Source organism: Macaca mulatta, chromosome 1 (assembly GCF_049350105.2).
Source record: "Macaca mulatta isolate MMU2019108-1 chromosome 1, T2T-MMU8v2.0, whole genome shotgun sequence".
In the NCBI taxonomy this organism is placed as follows: domain Eukaryota; kingdom Metazoa; phylum Chordata; class Mammalia; order Primates; family Cercopithecidae; genus Macaca; species Macaca mulatta.
The window spans coordinates 213515666-213536216 of record NC_133406.1 but is presented as its reverse complement, the minus strand read 5'-3'; the positions used below and the strand labels follow the sequence as shown (position 1 = coordinate 213536216).

The following is a 20551-nucleotide window of genomic DNA, read 5'->3' as shown; positions in this document are numbered from 1 at the left end:
ATAAGGATTAAGTGAGCTAAAAATGTGAGTTGTTACAATGATATTCTTCCTTATACTCCTCAACCACATTACATGACTTAATGGTATAAATACCTAAGGCCAGGCACGGTGGCTCATGCCTATAATCCCAACGCTTTGGGAGGCCAAGGCAGGTGGATCACTGAAGGCCAGGAGTTTGAGACCAGCCTGGCCAACATGGTGAAACCCTGTCTCTACTAAAAATATAAAACTTAGCCAGGCATGGTGGCATACCATCTTGTAATCCTAGCTACTCAGGAGGCTGATACATGAGAACTGCTTGAGCCCAAGAGACATAGGTTGCAGTGAGCCAAGATCACACCACTTCACTTCAGCCTGGGTGACAGAGTAAGACTCCATCTCAAAAAACAAACAAACAAACAACAAACAAACAAAACAAAACAAAACAGCGTAAATTCTAAATACCTTAAGTTTTTGTTTTTAAATTTTTTTTTATTTTTTAGATAGATACTTGCTCTGTTGCCCAGGCTGGAGTACAATGGCACAATCTCAGCTCACTGCAACCTCTGCCTCTCTGCCTCCTGGATTCAAGAGATTCTCCTGCCTCAGACTCCTGAGTAGCTGGAAGTACAGGCACATGCCCAGCTAATTTTTGTATTTTTAACAAAGAAGGGGTTTCACCATGTTGGCCAGGCTGGTCTCAAACTCCCAACCTCAAGTGATCTGCCTTGGCCTCCTCAAGTGTTGGGATTACAGGCGTGAGCCACTGTGCCCAGCCTAAATATCCTAAGTTTTAAGTTTAGAGGAAAATTTTAAATATAATTCCAATTAGTAATTTGATAGTCTCTATTCTTCAAGTGCTAAAATTTACTCCAACTTTTGAAAACAGAAATGTGATATTGAACTAGGGAAAACCAAAGTGTCTTGTTCAGAGTTAAACTTCACTCATTCAGATTACCAAGAGAGACCCAATATCCATCATTATCCAACATTCATAACAGATACCACATTTTGCAGAAGATTCTAGGAAGCAGTCTTCAATTTTTGTTTTTTCCTTAGCAGAACTCTTCAAATGAAATGTTACGTGGAAGTAGAACAGGTAAAACTGATTTTTAAAAATGTGAAGTTGCTCTTATTGAAGTCTGAGTGGGAGTCTTGGAGCTCCCCAATGGCATGCCCCACCCCCCTCACCCACACTGCAGTCAGTTAGAAACCTAATATCTAGCTTGATTTTCTAATGACCCAAGTGGGGGTTCCATTCTCCTGGGTGGCCACAATACTGATACAAAGTGCTGGCTGGCTGTGCCTGTATTTTCTAAGATACAGCAACCGAATATGCGAAATGCCATCTCACTGTTCTGAGAAAAAAATAAGAATTCTGGATGTGCTGTCACGGAGCAATCTATGGCTGTGGGATTTTTAGTTTTATGCTTTATCCATTCCATAATCAGCCTTTCAGTACTAAATTGAGAAGTTCCACCCAGGTACAATGCACATGAGGCCAAGGTCATGAGCCTGAAGCACATATGAACCCTTCCCTGCACTCCTCTCAGCTAGATGAAATCCCAGTCATCTTTCAAGGTCCCATTCAAATGTAACCTCTTCTATGAAGTCTTCCTTGACCCTGCCTATCCCTACCTGTGCCCCCACTACCCACAGAAAGTATTATTTCCATTCCTACATTCTTTGTGCATCAACAGCATGGAATAGTGGGAGATATATAGGCGTGAGTTATTCGACATTTAATGAGGTTCTACTGGGTGACAGGTACTACACAAGGTAGACACTGGGGTTCAAAGACAAATAACACATGATTACTACCTTCAACAATTTTCTTTTTTGGTTACCCAGGCTGGAGTGCAGCAGCGCCATCTCAGCTCACTGCAGCCTTGACCTTCTGGGCTCAAACGATCCTCCTACCTCAGCCTTCCATCTCAGCCTTCCAAATAGCTGGAAGTACAGGCTCATGCCACCACACCCAGCTAATTTAGTTTATATTTTGTAGAGAAAGGGTCTCACTATGTTGCCCAAGCTATCTCAAACTCCAGGGCCCAAGCAATCCTCCCATCTCAACCTCCCAGAGTGCTGGGATTATAAGCATGAGCCATTGTGCCCAGTCAAGAATTTTTAATTGAGTATGAGCCATAGGTGATTTGTGATATAATGTGATAGGATAATACAGGCATATAATGGGAGCTCAGAGGAGCACTCTTAGCCCAACCTGGAAGAGAAGATTCCTGAGCTGGACCTTGAAGGATTAGCTACAGGCAGCCAGGCAGACAAAGATGGCAAGGGCTGTTCAGCCAGGGAGGATAGCAAGAGCACTGTTTGGAAATATGAGAGAGCATGGTCTGTCTCAGGAGAACTACTAGTAGGTGATAATTCATTCTTTTTTCCTTTCCTTTTTCCTTCTATTTAATTAATTTATTTGAGACAAGGTCTCGCCCTGTTGGCCAGTGCTGGAGTGGCATGATCATGGCTCACTGCAGCCTTGAACTCCCAGGCTCAAGCGATCCTCCCACCTTAGCCTCCCAACCAGCTGGGACTACAGGTGTGCACCACCACACCTGGGTACTTTTTAAATTTTTGTAGCAATAGGGTCTCAGTATGTTGCCAGCGCTGGTCTCGAACTCCTGAGCATAAGCAATACTTGTGCCTCAGCCTCCTAAAGTACTGGGACTACAGGTGTGAGCCAGTGTGCCAGGCCCCCTTTTTCCATTTTAAAAGACTAAAGTGAAGGCTGGGCATGGTGGATCACGCCTGTAATCCCAACAGTTTGGGGGGCCGAGGCGGGTGGATCACCTGAGGTCAGGAGTTCGAGACCAGCCTGGCCAACATGGTGAACCCCCGTCTCTACTAAAAATGCAAAAAACTGACCAGGCGCGGTGGCTTATGCCTGTAATCCCAGCACTTTGGGAGGCTGAGGTGGGCAGATCATGAGGTCAGGAGATCGAGACCATCCTGGCTAACACGGTGAAACTCTATCCCTACTAAAAATACAAAAAAATTAGCCAGGTATGGTGGTAGATGCCTGTAGTCCCAGCTACTCAGGAGGCTGAGGCAGGAGAATGGCATGAACCTGGGAGGCGGAGCTTGCAGTGAGCCGAGATGGCGCCACTGTACTCTAGCCTAGGCGAGACTCCGTCTCAATAAAAAAAAAAAAAAAAAAAAAAAAAATTAGCTGGGTGTGGTGGCATGCACCTGTAGCCCCAGCTACTCGGGAGGCTGAGGCAGGAGAATCACTTGAACCCAGAGGCAAAGGCTGCAGGGAGCCGAGATCGCGCCATCACACTCCAGCCTAGGCAACAAGAGCGAAACTCTGTCTCAAAAATAAAAAAAATTTTAAAAATTGTTAACATGGAATTGTAGAAAATGAGGCTAGAAAGGAAGACAGGTCTTGCAGGGTCCTGAATGCTAGGCCAAGGAACTTAAATAACTCCACAGTGAAGAAGAGGGGAGAGAAATAGTTGAGATGTGTACTCTGACTATAAAAACACTTGTTACATTACAAAAGTTAACACAGAATTAACTTTTTTTTTTTTTTTTTTTTTTGAGACGGAGTCTCGCTCTGCTGCCCAGGCTGGAGTGCAGTGGCCGGATCTCAGCTCACTGCAAGCTCTGCCTCCCGGGTTTACGCCATTCTCCTGCCTCAGCCTCCCGAGTAGCTGGGACTACAGGCGCCCGCCACCTCGCCCGGCTAGTTTTTTGTATTTTTTAGTAGAGACGGGGTTTCACCGTGTTAGCCAGGATGGTCTCGATCTCTTGACCTCGTGATCCGCCCGTCTCAGCCTCCCAAAGTGCTGGGATTACAGGCTTGAGCCACCGCGCCCGTCCCAGAATTAACTTTCAAAGCTTCAGAAATTCAGAATAATAAAAGTAAAAAGTAAGATTTGATTTTTAGGCAGATCACTCTTGCAGGGATATAGAAACAGATTTAAGGGGGCTGGATCAGAGAAAGAAGGTAGAGGGAGGCTTGGTGAAAGTCAATGAAGTCTAAAATAGGGCAATACTGGCAGAGACAGAGAGTAAGGGACAGAGTTGAGAAATTTGTAGGAAGTCTGAGTTTAAACAGTGACTTTGCCTCTTACTGGCTGTATCTCTTTAGGCAAGTTACTTTTTTTTTTTTTTTTTTTTTTTTTTGAGACAGAGTCTCACTCTATTGCCCAGGCTGGAGTGCAGTGGTACAATCTCAGCTCACTACAACTTCCGCCTCCCGAGTTCAAGCAATTCTCGTGCCTCGGGCTCCCAAGTAGCTGGGATTGCAGGTGTGTGCCACCATGCCTGGCTAATTTTTATATTTTTAGTAGAGACAGGGTTTCACCATGTTGGCCAGGCTGGTCTTCAACTCCTGACCTCAACTGATCTACACCCTCCGGCCTCCCAAAGTGCTGGGATTACAGGCGTGAGCCACTGTGCCTAGACAAGTTACCTTACTTTTCTGAGCCTTATTTTCTTTATCTGAAATATGGGAATACCACCACCTAATCTCATAGGATTACTGAGAAGATTAAATGAGATAATCTATGTCAAGATCTTATCCAAACCTTGCATAAAGTAGGCAATCAACAAATGTGGGTTCCCTTCTCACTCTCTCCCCATTCTCTCCTCTTAGGAATTATTTATTTCTGCCTCCCCTTATAGATTATGAGCTCCTAGAGGGCAGAGACCATTTCTTATTATTGCTGTATCCCCTCAGCATCTGGTACATAAAATATGTTCAACACATGTTTATTGGATGAATAAAGGGTCAGTTAGCCCCCACAATGTAAGAAAATCTTGTTTCCTTGGGCATAAGGTGGCTTTGGCCCTCAGATCAGCTTCCTCAAGATAGGAGTGGTCTGATCACAAGTGGGAGTGTGAGCAACGGCATCCATCAACACCACCCTGGAAATATAGCTGAGAGAGAGCATAACTTCAGTAAGTGGAAATAAGAAGCATCATTAGCTAGATGTTCTTTGTCCTATGAAGAAGGAACCAGTGTGTGATTGACTGACTTCCACCCATTTGGCCTTCTCAGAGAGAGAGGCAGAAATTATGCCTTTAAAAATCAGTGAGATCTCTGCAGCCTTGATGTGCTTCCTTGTCAGCTGCACTGCTGTTGCGCTACTGTCAGTGTTCCTTTGTATAAGACATGCACCGGCAGGGTTTCATTTCTTCATGATGCCCCATCTAGGTTTCTCTAAGCCCTGGATCAACTGAGATGGTCCCTGAGGTACGTGAAGGCTTAGGAATCTCAGACTCCATACATCATCTGGTCATAGAGTTCTGTCTCCTCAGGCTCCTATTTTAAAGGCTGGGCCTATTGCTATACAGGGGAATGCAGGCTTTCTTGATATTCCACTGCCTTCACTAAGGGCAGTGATGCGACAGGAGGCGTGAGTATCTGAAATAATTCACACCAAAATGCCTTTGCTAAGGAAGATCACTAAAATGGCATTTTGACGGAGGTTCTTATGGGAGCTGGAGTGGCACTAGACAAATGCAGAGCCAATCCAAGCATCTGCCCTTCCCATATCTCAGCTTCAAGCAAACAAAGTCAACTTGATTCAGAATGAAATCCAAACCACATGCATGTACCCCACCCAAGGCAGTCTCATTCATTCTTGCCAATTAAAAAAATATATATAGTTGAGCTGGCTTTCCTTCAGCTCCAAAACAGTCTGGGCTAACCCCCATCTTCCTCCTAAGGAAGAATGGCTCCAGCTACTATTTGTGTCACTGTATGTTCACACAGCTTGCAAAACTCCCAATACCCCAGAGAATGCAGAAGTAATTTGTACCCTGAACTTGGACCTGGGGGCTTGCAGCACAATTAAATGTGTACCAGGGTGGACAAGACAGTCAGAATCTCTCCAAAGGCATGTTTGCTTTACTCCTCTTTGGGAAGAAAAGGGGTGGGGGTGTTGGGTAGATAAAGACTATTGGCACATTTGAGGCTTCAACAAAGTCAAGCTACATCGAACAGCTCGTGTAATTACAGGCACATTCCCCGACCCAAGATACTGCTCTGTGAACCTCCCACTTTACACACACAGAATTCTGCTCTGTCATTCCGTCTGCAGTTTTTGCTGCAGCCCTTCCTGCCACCCTTCCCACAGATTTCTGTTGAAGCAGGTGGAGGGGGAGGGGGGAGGGAATTTAGAGGGTGGTGGTAGATAAAGAAGGTTGAAGAGGAGAAGCTACACCAAAAGGGAGCCTCTCTTTGGGGAGGAGAGGGAGGATACATTTTCGCATTACCTAGGGAAGGCAGATGGGGGAGAAACAGGAACGCGGGAGGAGAAGGAAACTAAATAAAGAGCACCAACGACCCCTGAGGGCAAAGCATAGGCTCTCCGAGGCACTCACTCAGGCTGCCCAGCTGTCGGATGACATTTGCCAGGGTGATGTTGGTCACGCATTCCAGCTCGCTTCTAACGCTAGGCAACGTCTGACGGCACAGGTGCCTTGGCTCGATGTTCCTCGTTACTAACGGCATGGTGGACCTGCTTCAGGCAATGTTCTGAATGATGAAAAACAACCTAAAAAAGAAATAACAGGAAAGTATTACTCAACCACAAATTCCAAATTCCAGGCACACTAGGGCTGTGTGAATCTTTCCTTTTTTTTTTTTTTGGTCTTACTCTGATCTAAAACAGCTTTTAAAAAAATCTTCACTCCCCCTATCTTTTTTTTTCTTTCATTTTTAAGTTCTCCCTCCCCTGCCCTTTTAAAGGTTTGCTATTAGAAGATCTGCTATGTAAGTTTAGAAATTCTGGACTGGTGATAGGCAGCACAGAAACGTTAAAGTGCCAACTACTGCTCCAACCAACAAGAGTCCCCAGAGGCAAGGAGGCATGGTTAGAAAACAGCCCATTCAGCAGACACTGGACGGTATAGATCCTATCCTTGGGGTGTTCATAACCAGGACAGATCAGATTCTAGGCCACCAATTATAAAAATCAAAAAAGAACACTCTCACCTGATAATCTCCACAATGAAATCAAGCTGCCAATAGTGACTGATATACATTAGGATATAACTTTTCCAGTCCTTCCTTGGTGAATGGCTGTTAATGTACAGGTAACTGCTAGGCTAGGTACGGTGGCTCACACCTGTAATCCCAGCACTTTGGAAGGCTGAGGCAGGTGGATCACCTGAGGCCAGGAGTTCGAGAGTAGCCTGGCCAAGATGGTGAAACCCCGTCTTTTTTTGAGACGGAGTCTCGCTCTGTCGCCCAGGCTGGAGTGCAGTGGCCGGATCTCAGCTCACTGCAAGCTCCGCCTCTTGGGTTTACGCCATTCCCCTGCCTCAGCCTCCCGAGTAGCTGGGACTACAGGCGCCCGCCACCTTGCCCGGCTAGTTTTTTGTATTTTTTTAGTCGAGACGGGGTTTCACTGTGTTAGCCAGGATGGTCTCGATCTCCTGACCTCGTGATCCGCCCGTCCCAGCCTCCCAAAGTGCTGGGATTACAGGCTTGAGCCACTGCGCCCAGCTGAAACCCGGTCTTTACTAAAAATACAAAAAACTGGCCGGGCGTGTCGCAGGTACTTGTAATCCCAGTTACTCAGGAGGCAGGAGAATTGCTTGAACCCGGGAAGCGGAGGTTGCAGTGAGCTGAGATTGCACCACTGCATTCCATTCTGGGTGACAAGAGCAAGACTCCGTCTCAAAATCTAAAAAAAAAAAAAAAAAGTATAGCTAACTACTAATGCCAGTATCTCTGAAGTTTAGTTTGTAAATTGACAGAATGAGAGAATATAAAGTAAACATTTTACACGTTCAATATGTCAAACATGATGCTGAGTAAACTGTGCTGTAAGATTCCCTGGTGCTTTCTCTTCTACCCAACAGCTCCCTTTCTCGCTCCCATCCGGTTCAACACACCTGGGCCAAAAGGCTCTAGAGACAGCAGGAAATGTCTGGAGCAGATCCGGAAACCTTCCAGTTACTGTTTCTTATCCGGTGGGCTGAGCCCCTTTCCCTAGGAAATCCCCCAGCACTTCAGGTTCATGCTGAGCTATTGTTTTAGATTTAGATCACCAAATTCCCAGTTTTATAAGGATAGGAGAGAGTTTTAATTTCCACAAAATGGATATGACTACAGTCAAGGCACACTGGACTGGTCCTCTTTCCACATCTTATGAAACTAAAAAAATCTAAAACAGCCTAATGGTTTTCATGCTAGGGAAAATGACAAATTCACTTCACGTGAAAAGGTGAAGCATAAAGTTAACATATCTAAGTCCTCAATTTTTTTTCTTATTTTTTATTCTTTTTTTGAGACAGGGTCTCGGCTCTGTCACCCAGGCTGGAGTGTAGTGGCACGATCTCAGCTCACTGCAACCTCCAACTACTGGGCTCAAGCGATCCTCCCGCCTCAGCCTCCCGAGTAGCTGGGACTACAGGCATGCACCACCATGTCCAGCTAGTTTTTGTATTTTTTGTAGAGATGAGGTTTTGCCATGTAGCCCAGACTTGTCTCGAACTCCTGAGCTCAGCCTCCCAAAGTGCTGGGACTATAAGCATGAGCCACCGCGCCCAGCCTTTTTGTTGAGACGGGGTCTCACTCTGTCGTCCAGTACAGAGTGCAATGGTGCAATCACAGTTCACAACATCCTTGACCGCCTTGCTCAAATGATCCTCCCACCTTAGCTTTCTGAGTAGCTGGGCCAAGTCCCCAATATTATAAACTCCTCTTTATATATAAATATATAAAGCAAAACAAGGGTTTACTTACATCAAATCTTAAAATACCAGCTCATCACCAAAAAGTTGATTGTGAATACAAAATGCTTAAACCAAACTAAACATTACAGACATATTGTCTGACCAAAAGAGAAAAAAAAAAATCTTTCAGGCTCAAAGGGGGAGTAGAACCCTTTGGAACAGACTGCTCCTTGTTATGGACATTCTGATCTGCTACAAGTAAAAATAAAACAGGAAGCCAGCAGCTTGGGGAACAAGATTTCCTGTCACCAACAGCAACAGCCCAAGAACCAAGAGAATCAGCTGTTTGCTTATAACTTTGAACCTCCCTTTAATAGTCACTGTGTGGCAGCTGTGCCTATCTTTGGGGTGCAGAGGTGTTTCCTGAATACTTGTCTACTGTCTAAGGAAATGATTTCCATTCCACTCCTCTGCTAAATTCTCCCTTTGACCCCATGGGTTTTCTAGTCCAAATCCTGGACTTTCCAATTTAACTCTTTCCCTCTTTTATTTAATGTAAAGGGTATCAGGTCCTAAGATGCAATCTTCAGCAACACATGGTAAAAAGAGTTTAGAACCGGAAAGGTGGGAGGAGGTTACACATGAAAGAACCTTGCAGGGCTCTGAACACCATCCTCTAGGTGTCCTTAGATTCCCAAATTTCAAACTTTCAAGATCAACCAGAAATTTGGTGTACAGCCAGGAATGACTGAAAACAGCCACTGTGGCTCTTCCACTGGTAATCATTTGAGTACTCATTCCAGTTTCTCAGAAGAGCTAAAAGAACCAGACCACCTTGAAATGCTGTGCTGAATGTGACCAATGACAGAGCATTCTGGACTTTCCCTCTGGATACCTAATGGAAACTAGATTCCAGATGGCTACATAAATTTCAGATTGAGGGTGGGGGGCAAATTCTAACACCTTGGTACTTTAGCATTTGTGGTTTTCTAAGTGCCTTGGATAAGCAGAACAAAAAATTCTGTTTAGGGTTTACCTGGAACCAAGTTTTCAAAAGCAAATGGCTTCTTGTCAAAAAGGCCAGTTACTACAAACAGCGGGAGGGTACTCAAGAAATAACAATATGTCAATATCTATTAGGGCAAAACAATTAGAAAAGTTTATCTGCTATTGTTTAAAGTGATTTGTTTCAAAGCCACCAAAAAGAGACAAAATTCCTTGTTATGTGAAATTACATGCACCATTGCTCATTTTTCTTTTGGATAATCAAGGACTGGTTTGTACAAGAAGTATGGAGTTATGCATGATCTGAACCACAACAGTAACTTGACCAAGAAGAAAAAATCTTACATTCAGGTGAAGATAAACTTAGAATTGGGCAAAAAGATTTCCAGGCTTTCTCTCTCACACTTCAAGTTATAGAAAATGTATGGGTTTTATGGAGTCAAGACATTCTTAGGTTAGTACCCTGACTAGTACACCTTACTAACTGTGTGATCTTGGGGGCAATTTTCCTAGAGACATTAAATAATATATATAAAATAAAATACCCACTACAGGGCTTTAAAAAAAAAAAGGCAGTTATTTGTGGTTCCACAGATCCTAGGCAAATCCTCCTGTAGAATAAATCCTATTCACTGATAAATATTTTATTTTATTATTTAAGAGACAAGGTCTCACTCTGTCACCCAGGCCTCAGTCTGTTGCCCAGGTTGGAGTGCAGTGGCATGATCACAGCTCACTGAAACCTCAAACACCTGAGTTCAAGTGATGCTCCCACCTCAGCCTCCCACGTAGCTAGGACTACAGGTACATACCACCATGCCTGGCTAATTTATTATTTTTTATAGAGATGGCACCTTGCTATGCTGTCCAGGCTGGTCTCTAACTCTTAGCCTCAAGGAATCTTCCCACCTTGGCCTCCCAAAGTGCTAGGATTATAGGTGTGAGCCACCATACCCGGCCCCTCATTGATAAATATTTAAAAATACTTTTAACCATAGACATGTGGTGGAATGCAATATTTACATAAAAAATTTAAAGACAAAACTGTAGCCTTCAAAGGAATTTGGTGGGTTTTTCCTGGAGGCTGTTTCCAGCTGTGATCCTGGACCTCCTGAAGAACATATACTATCTCTTTCTTCCAGTCTTTCATAACTGGATTCCTCATGTGAACCACAGAAAAAAGATTAGAATGACAGTTTTCTCAGTTCCCCTCAAGACTGTACATAACTAGCACCATTCTAGGCGAACTGGAGGAAAGTTAATATATTACATACAATGAATGCCTAATGACATTAAGATTTAATTCTTTCATGGAACTCCAGTTGAGAAAGGCTTCTCTATCATCAGTAGCACTTTACTGGTATAGTGCACTGGGTGTTGGGGAACCACTGAATTAAGGAAGTACAACAGGGCCACATTTGCATTTTAGACAAATCATTCTGCATAAGCACAGAAGTTATATTTGGGCAGGAGAAGGCTGGAAGTAAGAAGACCAATTGGGAAATTCTTCACAGGCTGAGAAGGAGAAAGTAGAAATGTAAAGGCCCACCCCACCATAGCTAGCAAATATGAACTGAGAAACTAGACAGGTGGCAGTTGCAGGGGTGAGTCCAGCCCTTCAGCCCCACCTGCTGCTCTCTTTAGTTTTATACAGTTACACTCACAAATGATAAAATGTACGTTTCTTTATTAAAAGCGTCAGAAAAGAGCTGAATGCTAGCCCCAATGAAGGAAAACGAAGAGAAAGTGAAGAAAACCAATGAAGTGGTGGTTCTTGGTCAAAAAAAGAAATTCTGGATACACAAAAGAGTGGAATGCCTTATCTCTATGGAATCTGTGAAGGTCTTTTTCAGACATCTTTTACTTTGATTAGGGAAATTATATACTATAGTGATATCTGCTAATTTGGGGATTTGAGAAGGTCTTACCTTGGGAGATGTTAAATAGGAAAGGAATTAAATTAGAACTGCTGAGAATATAAAAGTTACAGGGAAGTAGATTTCAATTTATCTAGGTCATTTTAATTAGAATTGTCCTATAGTAGAATGGCTTATCTTTAGATAAGGTTATGAGTTCTCCAGCCCCATGCTCTGGATGATCAGCTATCAGGCATGTTGGGGGAGAAATTTCTAGCACTTATGAAGGCGCTGGAAGGTCAGACTAGATGACCTCTACAATGCCTTCTAAATCAAAGATGTTATAATGTTTATTCTGGGCGTTAGTGTCCTCATCTACAAAATAAACGGACTAAGCTAAACAATCTTTTAGAAGCTTCTCAGCTCTAAAATTTCTAGATGTGCTTCTACCCAAGCTGCCATAATCTCCTCACTCAGCCAACATCCACTTGCATTCTGAACACACAATCAGAGGCACATTTAGGGACTGTAGAGAAGGGTGGATTATGGCCACGAATCATGCCCCTTCTCCAGGTCTACATTTGTCTAATTACCAGGACCTGTGAGATCTAGAATGGCCCAAAGGAAGTTCCAGACAGAGCCCTGAGGTTATTTATACCCAAGAGGCTCCTGGACTGATGGGGGAGTTAGCTACCCAAAAAAATTCCAAAGGAAAAATTGTATTTTGGACCAGCTCCAAACATCCAGGCCAGATTCAGCAGTAACCCCATCTTCATCTGTAGCAAGTTTCAGCCTAAGGGACTTGAGAATGAGTGTGAAAACAAATAAAAGACTGCCAGGCCTTTCTAGCCATGGCCTGGCAGTATACTGACCAGTCTGGACTGTTAACGCCATGATGGTATTCGTGCTTTGAAATGGAAACTGGATGAGGCCCTTTAAGGTCCCCTCAAACAGTGAGATTCTTCAAGTCTGTGTATTTGAAGTTATCATGGAATTTTTTTTTTTTTTTTTTTTTTTTGAGATGGAGTTTTGCTCTTGTTGTCTAGGCTGGAATACAATGGCGCGATCTCGGCTCACCACAACCTCCGCCTCCCAGGTTCAAGCAATTCTCCTGTCTCAAACTTCCCGAGTATCTGGGATTACAGGCATACATCACCATGCCCGCTAATTTTTGTATTTTTAGTAGAGACAGGGTTTCTCCATGTTGGTCAGGCTGGTCTCGAACTCCTGACCTCAGGTGATCCGCCCACCTCAGCCTCCCATAGTGTTGGGATTACAGGCGTGAGCCACTGCACCCGGCCTATCATGGAATATTTTTATATATCATATTTGGTCAGTATAAAGTTAAAAAGAGACTCTGGGGCCAGGCACAGTGGCTCACACCTGTAATCCCAACACTTTGGGAGCTGAGACCAGAAGATTGCTTGAGCTCAGGAGTTCAAAACCAGCTTGGGCAACAAAGCAAGACCCTGTCTCTGCAAAAAAGTTTAAACATTAGCTGGGTGTGTGGTGCTATATGCCTACAGTCTCAGCTACTCGGGAAGCTGAGGTGGGAGGATCACTTGAACTCAGAAGGTTGAGGCTGCAGTGAGCTGTGATTGTGCCACTGTACTCCAGTCTGGGCAACAGAGACTCTGATATCCACCCTACTTTCTGAACTCTCATGACTCTGCTCCCAACAGCCTGGGGTGGGGTGGGGTGGGGTAGGATGAGGTGAGCTGGGGGTTAGAGGGTAGAAGAAAATACAATGGGAGGCATATCTGTGAGAGAAGGGCGGATACACTCATCTGTGCCCCACACTCTTAATTCCTGTTATTACCAGGACAGAAGACAGATGACTGCTCATTCTGGCTATGTTTATTACTAGCTGTTCATGACAAATAAACAATGCTACATTTTGAGCCAAGGTCACTGATAACACCTGCAGATTTCTATGGTCATATCCAAAAAGCAAGCATATTTGAGCTATAGCAATAACCGTCACAACAGAAATGCTTCTCAAGGCAGTTCCTCTTTGAAACATACCCCCAAAATGCTGATCAGCAGTAGCAGGGGATGGAACATGTGGGGATGTTGCATGTGTGGCAATTAGGACTTCTGCTTTCACTTCAGCGTTTCCCACTGTTCTGTAGTTAACAGCACTTTGGATGGGGACATATGAGAAGAGGTTTACTCTCGAGTTACCTCTTTCAAGAGGTACATTTCTTTATGTTAAAGAATATGGCTGGGTGGGGTGGCTCACACCTGTAATCCTAACACTTTAGGAGGCAGAGGCAGGAGGACTGCTTCAGCCCAGGAATTTGAAACCAGCCTGGGCAACAAAGTCAGACCTCATCTCTACTAAAAACAAAAAGATTAGCTGCGTGTGGTGGCACACGGCTGTAGTCCCAGCTACTTAGGGGGCTCAGGCAGGAGGATTGCTTGAGCCTTGGAGGTTGCAGAGAGCTATGATCACACCACTGCACTCCAGCCTGGGTGACAAAGCCAGACCCTGTCTCAAAAAGAAGGCAACAAAAAAGAAAAAGAATATGCATTTCACCAGGTTTAAGAATTTCAGTTGGAAAGTCGAATAGTCATTTGACTTCAAAATGATAGACAATACATGGTCTTACTGTAATTTAAGTCTGTATATTAAAATGTTTAAAGTATGAATTTACTGTTGCATATAGCAGTCCTCATTACGATACAGCAACTACAAGGAAGAACACTTCATTATAGGCTTATGCACCCACCCACTTCCTGTTGAAATACAGGGTGGGGCTGAACTAACAAATATAACCACTCTCTCTCTCCAAGCACAAGGAATGACAAATCCGTTTAGGTCACTAAAACAACGTCCAAAGGAGCTAGTAGGACAGAAATGGAACTCCTGCGGGTAGACACAGAAAGTATTTGACTGGGAAAACTGAGAAAAATAGATTACTTGTGATCTAAAAGAGATATTTCCAATTTAATAAAGGAATGACACACCAATTCTGTGCCTACATCCAATCAATGTAGGGATACTTCTTGTCTTGATAAGGCTTCAAGACAGTAGCTGAGGAAACAGAACTTCTACACTCCAGTATCTTACTCCTTGAGCACAAGGTACATCCATGAAGGACCATTCATTCACACCTGGTAATTCCGTCACTTTTTATTATCTTTTGGGGGCAATAGCACCTTTTGTTCTTACCTTTTTACACTTCAGGGTCTAATCATAGTTTTGTTCTTAAAACTAAAATTGGGGGAATCTCTTTAACCTTCAAAATTGGTTTCTTCTAGTATCAACTTTTTCATAGAAAACTGTCTTCTAAATGGCCAAAATTAGACTCTCTTTTTAGCAGGATCCATCTGGTTGTCCAAAAGAAAATACATTTAAACTATGAGTTGGAAACCTGGATTCTAGCTCTTAAGTCTAATGATGACAGGCAATCGGGGATAAAATTTCAATTCATCCCTCTAGTCCAGCTGTAAACTACACTAAAAAATGCTTGAAAGATGCTATATGAAACAGAGATTTTATATGCAAAGTATTCAGAGCTCTGAGGAAAAGATTTACCCGCATAAAATATTTCTTGTATCTCCATCTTGGCCCAATTCCCTGTTATGGAGCCACTTAAATGACACAGGATCTACAACGTGGTCACTGATGATTTTCAGTTACAAAGTTCATTTTACTTTCCCAATCTAATGCCAATTTCTAGTAAAACCCATATCACCAAAATTGTATGGTTTGAAATACTTCAAACTACCCATCTAAATGGGGTTTTACTTTGATTGGATAAATATAGATTACGAATAATTATACTCATAAATGGAGAAATCTTACCCTTTACCCCTAATAAGGTACCAGATTTCTTTCAGCCATTGTCATCAAGTGAACATTAAATTTACACAGGAGTTTAACATGAAAAACAACTAAGCTGTTCTGAAAAAACAACACCCACACACAAAACAAAAAAAGTATCAAACCTCAACAAATCAGTTCACTAGATTACTAGATATATGTCAATAACTCACACAAGCCGCAATAAAATACCCTTCATATTCAAACGCTTCTTTTTAAATTTATAGCCAATGACAGAAGAGAGTGCTCTCCAATTAGTGGTACCCAGAAATTTGAGATAAGAGGACAGACACAAAATGCATTACCTCTCCAAGAACCTGGGAGAAAGCCAAACCTGGGCATGTATTCTCCTAGACAAACAGCCAAAAGTCCAATACACAGCCTGGTTTTATGGAAGGGTCTAACCCCATTTTACTATCCTACTCTGGGATGGAGAAGATGGGGCTAGACTGCAACCTCTCTTTCTTGGCTCTTGCAAGTTGCACTGAGTACTGTACTAGGTTAAACTTCCTTTGGACAAGATATTAGAGTACCCACTGATGGATTAGCTACAGTGGCAGGTTTGAAAATAGAAGAGGAAGGAGATAATAAGAGCTGAATTACACATCAGGCACTAAGTCTCAATTCATCTGGCTAGCTGTGTAACCATTTGTTTTAATTGTTATGATGCCTTACTTCTTATTTCGAGCTTCTCTTTGCAGTAACTGCACCCTCTCTGGGATGGAAAGACCAAAAAAGAAACCAACTTTACACAACTGAGAAAGGCCAGGGAAAACAAGGTTGCAGAGCAACAACAAAAAGAAAATTCAGCAAAATGTTCTGTTGACACTTCAGGGCAATACACAAACACGCCGTGTGTTCATGGAGCAGGCAGAAGCAGCAGTCCTGAGATGTGACTATTAATACACCAACTTAAGTGAGGAGAGAGACCTAGCAATCACAACTACATGTGAGACAGGGAGTGGAATTATGGAGCAAACTGCCATGCAATTCCATATGAACTATTCAATAGCCAGCTGTAACAAGAATTCATTCCTGAAAAAGTGTCACACACACATCTGTCACTAATGGCCAAGCCACCAAGTGACTAAGAGTCAGCAGCAAAGGGCAGCTGTACATCTCTCACAATGTTTAGTCAGCACTCAAAGCATGAGATTTACAAGCTAAAGTCCTTGAGCAGAGGGAAAAATAAGTATCTGTTCTTTCATTTCTAACCTCAGTTTACCATGAAGTTGCCAAAGCCCTAAAAATCTAGTAAGCAGTGGGGCAGAGCAAGAGCATGAACATTAAGAGACACAGGTGTGGGTTTCACTCCACCACTGCCACATTTTATAGCTTTGGAACCTTGGCAAGCAGTCTAATCTCTCAGTCTATTTCCTAGCCTGTTAAATAATTATCATGACCCCTCGTCTGTAAAATTATTGTGAAGAAAAAGGAAATAATGCATTTATAAAATGTTTAGCACAGTGCCTGGCACAGAATAATTAAAACAACAGTAGTAGTAATAGTAGTATCATGGTAGTGGTGGTGGTAGTAGTAGTAGCAGTAGAATGATTAACATCTATCTAGCACATGCACTGTTCTAAATGTTTTATATATGGTTCTCTTAACCATTATACAATACTGTCTTAATAAGCTTCAGGTCGTATTAATGGTTAACTACTAATTACAGTGTTCTTATCAGTCACTGAATATTTATCAAGAAGACACTAAAAGACACAAAGAAGTATAAAATCTCTTCCTTGACTCCAGGAGCTTATAATTTAGTTGAGGAGAGAGAAAGAAGACCACAGTTAAGTAACAATATAGCAAATAAATAGAAGTTCAATTATGACAATAGAAAGGATGAAAAGATCACTGTGAACTGAAAGGACTGAACAGATTCCTTGGAACCTTAAAGATCTGAACTGGGGCTGGGTGCAGTGGCTCATACCTGTAATCCCAGTACTTTGGGAGGCCGAGGTGGAGGATCACTTGAGCCCAGGAGGTCGAGATTAGCCTAGGCAACATGGTAAGACCTCGTCTCTACAAAAAAACTTAAAAGTTAGCCAAGTGTGGTGGTACACACCTGTAGTCCCATCTACTTGAGAAGCTAAGACAGGAGAATCACTTTAACGCGGGAGGTTGAAGCTGCAATGAGCCAAGATCCATGCCACTGCCTTCCAGCCTTTGGGACAGAGTAAGACTCTGTCTCAAAAAATCAAAACAAAACAAAACCCAAAACCCAAGATCTGAACTGGGTAGAATTTGGATGTAAAAAACAGAGGGAAAGGTTTTTCAAGGAGATCTAATATGATAAACAGAAGTCTTGAACTTTACCACTAGTATTAATGGAAAAGTTACAATTCCAACAGGTTTCTACCATATTTCATCAAATTTAGGATGCCACTGATTGAAAGAGGTATTACGATTCAAGAGATATTAAAATGGGGTGGGTATGGTGGCTCATGCCTGTAATCCCAGTACTTTGGGAGGCCAAGGAGAGTGGATTGCTTGAGCTCAGGCTTTTTAGACCAGTTTGGGCAATGTGGAGAAATACCATCTCTACAAAAAATACAAAAATTAGCTGAATGCAGTGGCGTGCAGCTGTAGTCTCAGCTACTCAGGAGGCTGATATGGGAGGATCGCTTTAGCCCAGGAGGTCAAGGCTGCAGTGAGCAGTGATGGCACTCCAGCCTGGTAACAGAGTGAGACCCTGTCTCAAAAAAAAAAGCGATGTTAAAATGTGAGGAAAAAATGTATACCTCGAGTCAATGAAATATAAACATATTATTTTAGCGATAAGGTCTCATCATGTTACCTAGGCTGAAATTTAGTGGCTATTCACAGGCACAATCATAGTGCACTGAAGCCATGAACTCCTGAGCTCAAGCAATCCTCCGGCTTCAGAAGGTGGACAAGGTGGTCTTTAAAAAATCTCTCTAACACTAAAATGCATTCTATAACTCAGACTTACAAGAGAATACAGTTATGTACCACATAACAACGTTTCAGTCAATGATGGACCACCTATATGACAGAGGTCCCATAAGATCATAACACTTTTTTTTTTTTTTTTGAGATGGGGTTTCACTTGTCATCCAGGCGGGAGTGCAGTGGCACAATCTCAGCTCACTGCAGTCTCCCCTTCCTGGGCTCCAGCTATCCTCCCACCTCAGCCTCCCGAGTAGCTGGGACCACAGGCACGTGCCACCACGCTCGGCTAATTTTTTGTATTTGTGGTAGAAATGGGGTTTCACCATGTTGCCCAGGGTGGTCTCGAATTCCTGAGCTCAAGTGATCTGCTCACCTCAGCCTCTCAAAGTGCTGGGATTACAGGAGTGAGCCACCGCACCCAGCCCCTTTTCTAGGTTTAGGTATGTTTGGATATACAAATACATACTGGCTGGGAGTGGTGGCTCATGACTGTAATCCCAGTACTTTGGGAGGCCAAGGTGGAGGGATCACTTGAGCCCAGGATGTTGAGACCAGCCTGGGCAAAATGACAAGGACCTGTCTCTATAAAAAATGAAAAACACAGCCGGGCACGGTGGCTCACACCTGTAATCCCAGCACTTTGGGAGGCCGAGGCAGGCGGATCACTTGAGGTCAGGAGTTCGAGACCAGCTTGGCCAACAGGGTGAAACTCTGTCTCTACTAAAAATACAAAAATTAGCTGGGCGTGGTAGCACACGCCTGTAGTCCCAGCTACTCGGGAGGCTGAGGCATGAGAATCGCTTGAACCCAGGAGGCGAAGGTTGCAGTGAGCCAAGATTGTGCCACTGCACTCTAGCCTGGCAACAGAGCGAGACTCCGTCTCAAAAAAAAAAAAAAAAAAAAAAGAAAAGAAAAACTCAGCTGAGTGCAGTGGTGTGCACTTGTAGTCCCAGCTACTAAGGAGACTGAGGCAAGAGGATTCCTTAAGCCCAGGAGTTTGAGGCTGTGGTGAGCCATGACTGATTGCTCCAATGCACTCCAGCCTAGGCAAAAAAATGAGACTTCATCTCTAAAAAAAAATAGTAAATAAAATAAATAATCAATATAACCAGCCTGGGCAACACAGAAAGACCCTATCTTTACAAAGAAATTTTAAAATTTGTTGGATCCCATAAACATATACAACTACTATGTACCTACAAAGTTAAAAACTAAAAATAAAGGCCGGCGCAGTGACTCACACCTGTAATCCCAGGATTTTGGGAGGCCGAGGTGGGCGGATCACAAGGTCAGGAGTTCAAGACCAGCCTGGCCAATATGGTGAGACCTCGTCTCTACTAAAAATACAAAGCCGGGGGTGGTGGCATGCACCTGTAGTCCCAGCTACTCGGGAGGCTGAGGCAAAAGAATCGCTCGAACCCAGGAGGTGGAGGCTGCAGTGAACCGAGATTGTGCCACTGCACTCCAGATTCCATCTCAAAAAAAAAAAAAAACAAAATAATAATAATAATAATAATAATGAAAATAGGCTGGGCATGGTGGCTCATGCCTGTAATCCCAGCACTCTGGGAGGCTGAGATGGGCAGATTGCTTGAGCCCAGAAGTTTGAGACCAGCCTGGGTAAACCTCATCTCTATGAAAAACATAAAAAGTTAGCCAAAGGGCCGGGCCTGGTGGCTCACACCTGTAATCCCAGCACTGTTGGGGGTCGAGGTGGGCAGATCACGAAGTCAGGAGTTCGCGACCAGCCTAACCAACATGGTGAAACCCCATCTCTACTAAAACACAAAAACTAGCTGGGTGTGGTGGCAAATGCCTGTAATCCCAGCTACTTGGGAGGCAAGGCAGGAGAATCGCTTGAACCTGGGAGGAGGAGGCTGCAGTGAGCCAAGATCATGCCACTATACTCCACCCTGGGCAACAAGAGCAAAACTCCACCTCAAAAAAAAAAAAAAAAAAAATTAATATAGCTTGGTAAATCCAGAAGAATGTCCAGACAAAGAGAGCAAGGATTTCTTGAGTCACTAGCTATATAACCTTAGGGTAGTTAATCTCTCGGAGCCTCATCCATAAAATGGGGAAAATACAAACTACCTTATACTATAGTTTTATTTATTTATTTATTTATTTAGAGACGGAGTTTCACTCTTTCGCCCAGGTTGGAGTACAGTGGGGGCGATCTTGGCTCACTGCAACCTCCACCTTCTGGGTTCAAGCAATTCTCCTGCCTCAGCCTCAAGAGTAGCTGGGATTACAGGCACCCACCACCATGCCTAGCTAATTTTTGTATTTTTAGTAGAGACAGGGTTTCGCCATGTTG

The 20551-nt window shown here is 43.4% G+C and overlaps 1 protein-coding gene across 35 annotated transcripts in view; it reads right to left on the bottom strand.

Moving 5' to 3' along the window:
• WASF2 (WASP family member 2) overlaps positions 1–20551 on the bottom strand; it is a 101834-nt gene that overhangs the window by 27129 nt on the left and 54154 nt on the right. For 32 of the 35 annotated variants that reach the window (XR_013405201.1, XM_077966716.1, XM_077966721.1 and 29 more), the window contains one exon: positions 6325–6497. Coding sequence is in view for 34 of the 35 variants with exons in the window: in XM_077966716.1 (XP_077822842.1) it covers positions 6325–6454 (130 nt within the window). In the remaining variant the exon portion in view is untranslated. Of the gene's footprint in view, positions 1–6324; positions 6498–6937; positions 7221–8695; positions 8950–17248; positions 17341–20551 lie in introns of those variants that run through there. The other 3 variants (XM_077966751.1, XM_015132769.3, XM_077966740.1) reach the window with 3 other exon arrangements.